Source organism: Hyla sarda, chromosome 6 (genome assembly GCF_029499605.1).
Source record: "Hyla sarda isolate aHylSar1 chromosome 6, aHylSar1.hap1, whole genome shotgun sequence".
In the NCBI taxonomy this organism is placed as follows: Eukaryota; Metazoa; Chordata; class Amphibia; order Anura; family Hylidae; genus Hyla; species Hyla sarda.
In genome coordinates this window covers 74,881,687-74,894,633 of record NC_079194.1, presented here as the reverse complement: position 1 = coordinate 74,894,633, position 12,947 = coordinate 74,881,687, and the positions used below count along the sequence as shown (strand labels likewise).

General features: G+C 41.5%; 1 protein-coding gene across 3 annotated transcripts in view; it reads left to right on the top strand.

The window, feature by feature from the left end:
* Window positions 1-12,947, top strand: part of LOC130275786 (histone deacetylase 11-like) — a 34,786-nt gene that overhangs the window by 19,350 nt on the left and 2,489 nt on the right. For all 3 annotated transcript variants that reach the window (XM_056524195.1, XM_056524194.1, XM_056524196.1), the window contains exons 6-8: window positions 3,260-3,336; window positions 7,545-7,607; window positions 8,457-8,553. In XM_056524195.1, the coding sequence (XP_056380170.1) occupies window positions 3,260-3,336; window positions 7,545-7,607; window positions 8,457-8,553 (237 nt within the window). The remainder of the gene's footprint in view (window positions 1-3,259; window positions 3,337-7,544; window positions 7,608-8,456; window positions 8,554-12,947) is intronic.

Here is a 12,947-nt window from a genome sequence, read left to right as displayed (position 1 = left end):
TTCTAAACTTTGGTCCTCTGTGGGCCACTAGAGGTCACTATATCTGATTAGCTAATCAACCGCAAAAAGAGGTTTAAACACTAATAGGCAGGTAACTAGTACAATAAAATTTCAATATCAGGTAATGCAAAAGGGAAATAGCTACTGAAATCCAGAAATTATGTAGAGGGCAGGAGATTCTTCAGGGTCCTGTACAGGGTCCTGTGCTTTTGAGAAGACGAAATGCGGTCTGGACCAGAAGGGAGACCCTAGTGCCTGATTTAGAACGCCATAAAAAGTTTTTTTTTTTTTTTTTTTACATAGAGTAAATTACAAATCTTATTTATTTTACCTGCTCTATCATATGCAAAAAAATAATTTTAATGACAGCGCCCATCTAAGGAATTTCCTTGCTGAGTTCTGTCAGTGAATCTGCATCGTCCAGAATCAAGAATCAGGGTTAATTTTGTGCAGAATTTGCAGCAGAAATGAACCCCTACAATTCATTGTCCCATTGACAAATGGGTTTTTCTGGGCAGATTCCCTAGAAAAAAATAATTTTTTTCGGTGGAATCCGGATCAGCATCAAAAGTTCCACTTATGTAGTCAGCACAGAACAGCAGAATCCCATTGATTGGAATTCCAAGCGTATTATCCATAATATGCATGAGCCCTTATGCTTTCACATGTAGTCAACTCGGTATACACTATTCTTGCCCCCAGTAAGGCACTAAAACAAATTTTGACCCATTTGGCTCATAGTGATGCATTACTTGTCTAAGGAGGAGATTGAGCATTCACAATTAGGCTATGGTGCACATATTTTCATACGTTGCACATGTGTCGACTTCATTAGTGTTTGCTTAAAGTGTTACATGAAAAAAATTAACATTTTGATGAATTTGAAATCAGTAGCCCAGTGCCTGACCCTATATAAACATCTGATACACGGACATTTTTTGTGTAGATGTCTTATTCCACATCTTTTGCTTTTTAATTTTTGTTATATATGGGTAAAAGTAAAAAAAAAAAGAAAAACAAACCAGTTTTGTCCTTAACAACCAATCACAGCTCAGCTTTCATATCTTAAAGGGGTTATCTACCATAAGGTGATTTTAGCACTTACCTACCAGACAGCAATGGACATGCTCAGGAAGGAACCGTTCTTGCCTTGAATCTAAACTGCTTTTTACTGAGTCAACCATATTGGTGTGCCTATCTTTTTGGGAAATGTCTATTTCCTGTTGAAGTTCCCTCCCTCCAACTACAAGTCCCATGATTTCTTGTTTGTGAGGTTAATTTTTTCCCCTCCCACACATCAGCCACCCCAACCATTGAAACACACCTGTGCTCCCTTCCATGCAATAGACCAGTGTTTTCTAACCAGGGTGCCTCTAACTGTTGCAAAACTACAATTCTTAGCAGAATGATTTCCCTCCCACCTATCGGCCGCTCCACCCATTAAAGCAAAGACAGGCTCCCTTTCATCACCTGACTAGTGATGTAATTTCTCAGGCCACACGGCAACCTGGGAAAATCTGAGACAACACTAATTTTGTATCCTGTTATAAATAAACATTGGGGAAAAATCACAGAACCATTGCGAGACCACCGTCACACACAGGTACAGACACTTAATTATAAACTACACTAACGTTACAGCCTCTGTAGAACAGTAAAATGAAATAAAAAATCCTGGAATACCCCTTTAATGAACCCTGGTAAAATGAATGCTGAGCTGTGATTGGTTGTTATGGGCAAAATATGAAGGTTTTGGTTTCCGCAAGATTAAAAATTCTGGGCCTCAATTACAAAAGGGTTGAATATATTTGTCTATACCAGCGATGAAGACCGTGGTGGCTATAGAGCAGTCCCATATAAAATAATACCTCTACCATGGCCGGTCTGTATCTTTTGATTACAGGGATTAGGGATATATGTGGTGAATTCTATACAGGTACATGGTTTATTATGCATTTTTACAGCTTGCGTTGATATTTTCTATTACACAAATTTTGTAATAATAAAAAAAAAAAAAAAAAAAAAAGGCAGAGCGCCTCATAAGGTAATAAGGTATAGCAAGTTGTAACTATATCATACACAGCCGATATGGCCCCTCACCTGAGTGGGTTGTTGGGCAGCCACAACTCCGTATAGTACCAATCAGACCATTTCGATATTATAAATTGCAGCGCCGAGTCACACACACGATATACCCCACACCGACCGTGTTAGGGGGCAGAGACAATGTAGATAACCAAAATGTTCGACAAACTGTGTTGTTGTAGATTAGCTTCATCGGCCCTCAGTAATTCATATGTAGAGGTAAATATAATTAACTTGCTTTATTTCGTCCAAATCATAAACACGTTTTTGGAGGAGACCTCCTTCATCAGGTACAAGGACATGAATGAGCTCACATCATAGAGAATCCACATGTGTATTTACGCACATGGTAATGGTGACAATGTATACTAAACACTCCTATACTGAAATTCCAATCCACTAGATGTGGATAGGGACATGCTCTGCTCATAGAGGGAAAGATGTTATATAAACAAATATACAGAATACTCTTATACTATTTAGAATACAGGGGGAAAAAACTAATTTGGTATATTTGTTGATATAACATATTTCCCTCTGTGAGCAGAGCATGTCCCGATCCACATCTAGTGGCTCATCCTACAGGATAGCGGCACTCAGATACGGGCATAATAATCAGCGCAATGCGCATGCGTCCTATGCCGGAATGTTACGCGAGCCTCTGCGCCTGTGCTAGCTTGCTTTCCACTACTTCTTTATGCTGTCCAGATAGGAGACGATGTGATGTTGCCGGTAACTGAATGCCGCTTCCTCCCTCATCATGATGGAGCCCGTGTAAGTAAACTAAGTATATACACTTACTTCTTATAACTTATGATGAATGAATTACCACTTTAAAGGTCTGTATTTGCATGTTTTTTACATGTCAGCGCTTCATTATGTGATTCATACATAGATTGTAATTTCAGTATAGGAGTGTTTAGTATATATTGGCACCATTACATGTGGGTATATATACATGTGGATTCTCTATAATGTGAGCTCATTCATGTCCTTATACCTGATGAATGAGGTCTCCTCCAAAAACGTGTTTGTGATTTGGACGGAATAAAGCACGTTAACTATATTTACCTCTACATAAGAATTATTGAGCGCCTTGAGACACAGTTTGGTGAACATTTTGGTTATCTACATTACACTAATTATTGGCATTTTTTTTATTTTTTTTTAAAAGGTGGAGGCTTCCATCATTGCTCCAGTGACAAAGGTGGAGGATTTTGTGCATATGCTGACATAACATTAGCTATCAAGGTATAATTCAAGAGGTATTACATTGGCATGTTAATTTATTGTTAAACTGTATTATAAGATAGATAACATGTCTGATAGATAAGTCTATTTAAGCAAATTGTCTATGTAAAGGGGGAGGCAGACTACAGGGCAGCCTTGATAAAAAAAAATGCTCTAGAGAACACACTCTGGAATACATGGGAAAATATGGTAGATATTTATTTATTAGTACCCCCTACCCCACTATTTCTGACACATGCACACGTATTTTAAGAACTTATCAGGTTTTCAGAAGACCTATTTAGTATCACTTATTAGCTATATGAGCAGTATATGGTGCATCAGTGAAGTATAATAATTCTTTTAGGTAATAAAACCTGCAATATACAGTGGGGATCAAAAGTTTGGGCACCCCAGGTAAAAATTTGTATTAATGTGCATAAAGAAGCCAAGGAAAGATGGAAAATTCTCCAAAAGGCATCAAATTACAGATTAGACATTCTTATAATATGTAAACAAAAGTTTGATTTTATTTCCATCATTTCCACTTTCAAAATAACAGAAAACAAAAAGATGGCATCTGCAAAAGTTTGGACACCCTGCAGAATTTATAGCATGCACTGCCCCCTTTGCTAAGCTGAGACCTGCCAGTGTCATGGATTGTTCTCAATTATCATCTGGAAAGACCAGGTGATGTCAATCTCAAAGGTTTTAAATGCCCAGACTCATCTGACCTTGCCCCAACAATCAGCACCATGGGTTCTTCTAAGCAGTTGTCTAGAAATCTGAAACTGAAAATTGTTGACGCTCACACCTCAAAATCCACGGGGGATTACATCAAGATGCGTAAACTGAAGGTTTTGCCATGGCCTTCACAATCTTCTGACCTCAACATAATTGAAAATCTATGGATAGACCTTAAAAGAGCAATGCATGACAGACAGCCCAGAAATCTCAAAGAACTGGAAGACTTTTTTAAGGAAGAATGGGCAAAGATACCTCAAACAAGAATTGAAAGACTCTTGGCTGGCTACAAAAAGCGTTTACAAGCTGGGATACTTGCCAAAGGGGCAGTACAAGATATTAACTCTGCAGGATGCCCAAACTTTTGCAAACGCCATTTTTCTGTTATTTTAAAAGTGTAAATGATGGAAATAAAATCTAACTTTTGTTGACATATAAGAATGTTTAATCTGTAATTTGATGCCTTTTGGAGATTTTTCCATCTTTCCTTGGATTCTTTATGCACATTAATACAAATTTTTACCTGGGGTACCCAAACCTTTGATCCCCACTGTGTGTGTGTGTATATATATATATATATATGTGTATATATATGTGTATATATATATATATATATATATATATATATATATGTAACTGATTGATACAACAGTATCTTATGCTAGATTAGGTCTCCCAATAATCAACAAAAAATGAATGAATCGTTTTAGGGAACCTTATAATATCATTTTATTTCTTTCCATTAAAATGCGAAAAAAACATGAAAACACTCTGGGTATTGATAGTGATGTGTCACCAATAACTACCTTCTTAAATCGCCACTGTCATAAAGTGCATCGGAGAATTGCAACTATTCCTTCATGTGCAATATTCCATTACATAATACCGGGCAATATTCAGACTGTGCGGTATTTTTGTGGTTCTTTTGTATTTCTCAGAGCTCACAATATACAGTCTTATTTATGTGCAGTGTGGCAATTAAAGTGTCCCGTGCCGGCAATTAAAGTGTCCCATGCCGGTGTCTCTTGTGCAAAATTGTTTCTCCAAGTGTCACATATTACACAGTATGTTGCAGACTGTTTCCATATAACTAGTGCACATATAGATTGGTAAAATGTTGCACAATGTATCTACAGTCAATATATGTAACACCACAGGTTTTAGCACATTGCCACTTATCTTTCTCTTCTTCCGGTAGTAAGGTGCGTTTTTGTGTGCGCACCTTACTACCGGAGGAAGAGAAAGATAAGTGGCAATGTGCTAAAACCTGTGGTGTTACATATATTGACTGTAGATACATTGTGCAACATTTTACCAATCTATATGTGCACTAGTTATATGGAAACAGTCTGCAACATACTGTGTAATATGTGACACTTGGAGAAACAATTTTGCACAAGAGACACCGGCATGGGACACTTTAATTGCCGGCACGGGACACTTTAATTGCCACACTGCACATAAATAAGACTGTATATTGTGAGCTCTGAGAAATACAAAAGAACCACAAAAATACCGCACAGTCTGAATATTGCCCGGTATTATGTAATGGAATATTGCACATGAAGGAATAGTTGCAATTCTCCGATGCACTTTATGACAGTGGCGATTTAAGAAGGTAGTTATTGGTGACACATCACTATCAATACCCAGAGTGTTTTTTCACGTTTTTTTCGCATTTTAATGGGAAGAAATAAAATTATATTTTAAGGTTCCCTAAAACGATTCATTCATTCATTATATATATATATTGTAAAGTTTTTCACTCTGGGATCGTCCTTTGCCATAGCCAAAGGACACGTTTTTCCACAATAAACCGGCAAACAGCGAGTCCTTTCTGCAATTCTGGCTCCTCGCCAGGTTTATTAAACGGGGTGCAGGATAAACAAAATATAAAAATAACTCCTAGGCCGTCTAGCCACTCACTACACATGTAGCATGCCCTGACTAATAACTGATGGACTTTTCCCTGCCAGTTTAAACACAATAAGCCCTGCAGCCTTATAAGACCCAGTTCACATTTGAACATAAAGTCCCATTCGTACAGCCACCTGCCATATGTTACAGGAGCCACGTCTCTCACTCCGGGAGTCCACGCTTGTGTCCTCAGCAGCCCTTGCTGTGCCCGCCTGGCACTGGACACAGTGTCTCCCCCCCAACAGCCACTTCTGTCTCGGGGAGAGCCCAGATTATTCTGTTTCTCTTGCTTTTAAAGGACCCTTCCCCTTTCTGCTGCCTCATTGATTAGTCCACAGGTGGAGATTTCTGCAGGATCAGTGTGGGAAATGCACCCTTTCCTTGCCACACTGTCACAATATATATATATGTATGTCAGTTAGAATCACTTTCTCCTTAGCCACCAACTGCAAACAGTTAAAAAAAGATGTCAATTGCAAAGTTTTTCTAAGGCCATGTTCACATAATGGAATTTCTAAGTGGAATCTGGCTGAAAAAATTCAGATAAAAAATTCCATTGCAGAAGAATCCTATTGCTTTCAATGAGATTTTCCTCTGTGTGAACCTGGCCACACAAAAGGAATTTCTGCACCAAAATCCACAGCAGAACATCTATAGCAAAGCATGCATTTTGGTACAGATTTGCGGCAGATTTTCAGTGTGAATTATGAGAACTTAATTTACAAAATAAATCAATTTTTAAATGATCTGCCACATTGCAGCGGCTGGCTGTGCAGTCTACAGAAAGAATAGACATGTCTATTCTTTCTGCAGAGTCTGCATGGAAATGCATCGCCATCTATGAGACGGCGCATTTTCATGCGGTCCTAGTGCCGGCATGTTCTGCCAGTGCTCCGCTGTTGGGGCAGTGTCCGCACGGACATTTTAAAACCTGCTCTGCCTACTCTTTCTAAAGTAGAGTCGAGTAAATCTGCAAAAAGTAGCTCATTTTTTATACCAGAAACTTGACATTAATGCACAATAAACTCCCTCCCTCCCTCCCATATGTTAAAAAATTTGGTCTCCCGTCAAAATAGAGTATTCGTTCTAACTCCCAACATTCATAAAGTTATGGATTTTACAGCATTTTAATTAACCTCTTAACAACCAAGGACGTAAATGTACTTCCTGGTCCGCTGGTACTTAGCGCACCAGGACGTACATTTACGCCCAGTACATGACCGGCTATCAGCAGCCGGGAACCCGGCGGTAATGGCAGACATCAGCGATTGCGCTGATGTCCGCCATTAACCCCTCAGATTAACTCCTCAATACGGATCACGGCATCTGCGGCAGTGCGGCTATTGTAATAGCTGATCTATTGGGATGGCAATGTCTGTGTGGTCATATCGCTGACAGATTCAGTGGGCACTGCCCGCACTCAGAATCTACGTCTGGAAATGATCCGGCTGCGGATTCTGTAGTGTGAACCGGGCCTAACTGCAGCGCAACCTGATTGTTTGTTCTCACCCTATGTGTGCAAGATTGTAACAAAATTGATAATACACTTTATCTATTTACTTTTATAGTTCTTATTTGAGCGTGTTGAAGGTGTTTCCAAGGCAACTATAATAGACCTGGATGCCCATCAGGTACTGATCTATACATATATATGATCAACAGGTGCCAGAAAGTTAAACCGATTTGTAAATTACTTCCATTTAAAAATCTTAATCCTTCCAGTAGTTATCAGTATGCTACAGAGGAAGTTCTTTCCTTTTTACATTTCTTTTCTCTCTAAGCACAGTGCTCTCTGTTGACACCTCTGTCCATGTCAGGAACTGTCCAGAGTAGGAGCAAATCCCCATTGCAAACCTATCCTGCTCTTGAGAGTTCCTGACATGGACATAGGTGTCAGCAGAGAGCACTGTGGTCAGACAGAAAGGAAATTCAAAAAGAAAAGAACTTCCTGTGGCGCATACAGCGGCTGATAAGTCCTAGAAGGGCTAAGATTTGTAAATAGAAGTAATTTACAAATCTGTTTGACTTCCTGTCACCATTTGATGAAAAAACTATGTTTTTCACGGGAGTACCCCATTAATACAGTGTTTTTTTCAAACAGTGTCCCTCCAGCTGTTGCAAAACTACAACTCCCAGCATGCTCGGACAGCCGTTGGCTGTCCGGGCATGCTGGGAGTTGTAGTTTTGCAACAGCTGGAGGCACGCTTCTTGGAAAACACTGTTTTCATAAAATAAATGTCAGTATTTTTAAACAGTAGTAAATTAATATATACATTTTAAAATTATATTTCTACTATAACAGTATATGTTACTCAGAATAGAGTGTTAAAAGGGGGGGGGCAACCAATTGTATCAGCACCAATAACCAAATCGGCACAGTATAAATGGTGGAACATATAAGACACCATTACTTATTCTGGACGTGTAAATGGTTTACATTTAAAACTTCCCTGTTTTCCTTTTTTTTTTCTTTTCCTTAGGGCAATGGGCATGAAAAAGATTTTATGGATGATAAAAGGGTGTACATAATGGACATGTACAATCGGCACATATACCCTGGAGACACGTTTGCCAAGCGTATGTAAAATTTGCTATATCACATAATCTTTAAAGTATTACTGGTGCCAGGTGGTTGCTTTCTGTGCCTGGTGATTATAATGGGAGACATGTTTTGTGGTCATAATGGGAGACATATGATGAAGCAGTATTAGATCATTTTTGGGTAGTTGTAGCCTAGAACAGACTGTGTGCTTAAAGGAGTAGTCCAGTGGTGACCCAGTGGTGAACAACTTATCCCCTATCCTAAGGATAGGGGATAAGTTGCAGATCGCGGGGGGTCCGACCGCTGGGGCCCCCTGCGATCTCCTGTACGGGGCCCCCGACAGCCCGCGGGAAGGGGGCGTGTCGACCTCCGCACGAAGTGGCGGCCGACACACCCCGTCAATACAATTCTATGGAATGCCTTCGGCAATCTCCGGCTCTGCCATAGAGATGTATTGAGGGGGCGTGTCGGCCGCCGCTTCGTGCGGGGGTCGACACCCACTATCTGGCCGGAGAGCTTGGCCCCCGTACAGAGAGATCACAGGGGGCCCCAGCGGTCGGACCCCCCGCGATCTCAAAATTATCCCCTATGCTTAGGATAGGGGATACGTTTTTCACCACTGGACTACCCCTTTAACCCCTTCAGGACGGAGCCCATTTTGGCCTTAAGGACCGGAGCGTTTTTTGCACATCTGACCACTGTCACTTTAAACATTAATAACTCTGGAATGCTTTTAGTTATCATTCTGATTCCGAGATTGTTTTTTCGTGACATATTCACTTTAACATAGTGGTAAATTTTTGTCGATACTTGCATCCTTTTTTGGTGAAAAATCCGTAAATTTGATGAAAAATTTGAAAATTTAGCATTTTTCTAACTTTGAAGCTTTCTGCTTGTAAGGAAAATGGATATTACGAATACATTTTTTTTTGGTTCACATATACAATATGTCTACTTTATGTTTGCATCATAAAATTGACGCGTTTTTACTTTTGGAAGACACCAGAGGGCTTCAACGGTCAGCAGCAATTTTCCGATTTTTCACAAAATTTTCAAACTCAGTATTTTTCAGGGACCAGTTCAGGTTTGAAGTGGATTTGAAGGGTCTTCATATTAGAAATACCCCATAAATGACCCCATTATAAAAACTACACCCCCCAAAGTATTCAAAATGACATTCAGTCAGCGTTTTAACCCTTTAGGTGTTTCACACGAATAGCAGCAAAGTGAAGGAGAAAATTCACAATCTTCATTTTTTACACTCACATGTTCTTGTAGACCCAATTTCTGAATTTTTACAAGGGGTAAAAGGACAAAATTTTTACTTGTATTTGTAGCCCAATTTCTCTCGAGTAAGCACATACCTCATATGTCTATGTAAAGTGTTCGGCGGGCGCAGTAGAGGGCTCAGAAGGGAAGGAGCGACAAGGGGATTTTGGAGAGTACGTTTTTCTGAAATGGTTTTTGGGGGGCATGTTACCTTTAGGAAGCCCTTATGGTGCCAGAACAGCAAAAAAAACCCACATGGCATACCATTTTGGAAACTAGACCCCTCGGGGAATGTAACATGGGATAAAGTGAACCTTAATACCCCACAGGTGTTTCACGACTTTTGCAAATGTAAAAAATAAATAAAAAATTTTACCTAAAATGCTTGTTTTCCCCAAAAATTTTTATTTTTAAAAAGGGTAATAGCAGAAAATACCCCTAAAAATTTGAAGCCCAATTTCTCCCGATTCAGAAAACACCCCATATGGGGGTGAAAAGTGCTCTGCTGGCGCACTACAGGTCTCAGAAGAGAAGGAGTCACATTTGGCTTTTTGAACGCAAATTTTGCTCTGGGGGCATGCCGCATTTAGGAAGCCCCTATGGTGCCAGGATAGCAAAAAAAAACCACATGGCATACCATTTTGGAAACTAGACCCCTCGGGGAACGTAACAAGGGGTTAAGTGAACCTTTATACCCCACAGGTGTTTCACGACTTTTGCATATGTAAAAAAAATTTTTTTTTTTTTACCTAAAATGCTTGTTTTCCCAAAAATTTTACATTTTTAAAAAGGGTAAAAGCAGAAAATACCCCCCAAAATTTGTAACACAATTTCTCCCGAGTACGGCGATACCCCATATGTGACCCTAAACTGTTGCCTTGAAATACGACAGGGCTCCAGAGTGAGAGCGCCATGCGCATTTGAGGCCTAAATTAGGGACTTGCATAGGGGTGGACATAGGGGTATTCTACGCCAGTGATTCCCAAACAGGGTGCCTCCAGCTGTTGCAAAACTCCCAGCATGCCTGGACAGTCAACGGCTGTCCGACAATACTGGGAGTTGTTTTGCAACAGCTGGAGGCTCCGTTCTGGAAACAGTGGTGTACCAGACGTTTTTCATTTTTATTGGGGAGGGGAGGGGGGCTGTGTAGGGGTATGTGTATATGTAGTGTTTTTTACTTTTTATTTTATTTTTTGTGTTAGTGTAGTGTAGTGTTTTTAGGGTACAGTCGCACGGGCGGGGGTTCACAGTAGTTTCTCGCTGGCAATTTGAGCTGCAGCAGAAAGTTTGCGGCAGCTCAAATTTGCAGCCCGATACTTACTGTAATCCTCGGCCCATGTGAGTGTACCCTGTACGTTCACATTGGGGGGGACATCCAGCTGTTGCATAACTACAACTCCCAGCATGCCCGTTGGCTGTCGGTGACTGCTGAGAGTTGTAGTTTTGTAACAACTGTAGGCACACTGGTTATGTATCACTGAGTTTGTGACCTAACTCAGTGTTTCACAACCAGTGTGCCTCCAGCTGTTGCAAAACTACAACTCCCAGCATGTACGGTGCATGGTGTACGGTGACTGCTGAGAGTTGTAGTTTGCAACAGCTGGAGGCACACCGGTCGTGAAACACTGAGTTAGGTAAAAAAAAACTCTGAGTTTCACAACCAGTGTGCCTTCAGCTGTTGCAAAACTACAACTCTCAGCAGTCACCGACAGCCAACGGGCATGCTGGGAGTTGTAGTTATGCAACCAGCAGATGCACCACTACAACTCCCAGCATGCACTTTAGCTGTTTGTGCAAGCTGGGAGTTGTAGTTATACAACAGCTGAAGGTACACTTTTCCATAGAAAGAATGTGCCTCCAGCTGTTGCAAAACCATAAGTCCCAGCATGCCCATAAGGGAATGCTGGGAGTTGTGGTGGTCTGCCTCCTGCTGTTGCATAACTACAGCTCCCAGCATGCCCTTTTTGCATGCTGGGAGCTGTTGCTAAGCAACAGCAGGAGGCTGTCACTCACCTCCAACGATCCAGACGCTGCAGGTCAGTCCCGCCGCCGCAGCTGCTCCTGGGGCCCCGATCCCAACAGGGACGCCGGGGATCGGGGTCCCCAGCACCGGGGGTCGTCTTCCCGCACCCGCTCACGTCCTCCAGAAGAGGGGCGGAGCGGGTGCGGGAGTGACACCCGCAGCAGGCGCCCTGATTGGTCGGCCGGTAATCCGGCCGACGAATCAGGGCGATCGTGAGGTGGCACCAGTGCCACCTCACCCCTGCAGGCTCTGGCTGTTCGGGGCCGTCAGAGACGGCCCCGAACAGCCAGTAATTCCGGGTCACCGGGTCACCGGAGACCCGATTGACCCGGAATCGCCGCAGATCGCTGGACTGAATTGTCCAGCGATCTGCGGCGATCGCCGACATGGGGGGGCATAATGACCCCCCTGGGCGATATGCCGGGATGCCTGCTGAACGATTTCAGCAGGCATCCGGCTCCGGTCCCCAACCGGCTAGCGGTGGGGGCCGGAATTCCCACGGGCGTATGGATACGCCCTCGGTCCTTAAGGACTCGGGATTCAGGGCGTATCCATACGCCCTATGTCCTGAAGAGGTTAAAGGGGTACTCCACTGGAAAACATTTTTTCTAATCATTTGGTCCAGAAAGATAAACAGATTTGTAAATTGCTTCTATTAAAAAATCTTAATCCTTCCAGTACTTATCAGCTGCTATTATGATCCACAGGAAGTTCTTTTCTTTTTGAATTTCCTTTATGCCTGACCACAGTGCTCTCTGCTGACACCTCTGTCCATTTTAGGAACTGTCCAGAGTACAAGCAAATCCTCATTGAAAACCTATCCTGCTCTGGACAGTTCCTAAAATGGACAGAGGTGTCAGCAGAGAGCACTGTGGTCAGGAATAAAGGAAATTCAAAAAGAAAAGAACTTCCTGTGGAGTTTTTCAGTGGAGTACCCCTTTAATACTAGATAAAGGATTTTTTGCATGACAAATTTCCTCATGTATACCTCTTGTATGACACAGGATAGCAAACTAGGCTATTTCATACAGTGATGATAAGGTATACCGCCATAAACCATCCTGATAAAAGCTAAAAGGGTGATTTTGGCATCTATTATTTAAATTAAAGTATATGGATACATTGTATGTACAGTAT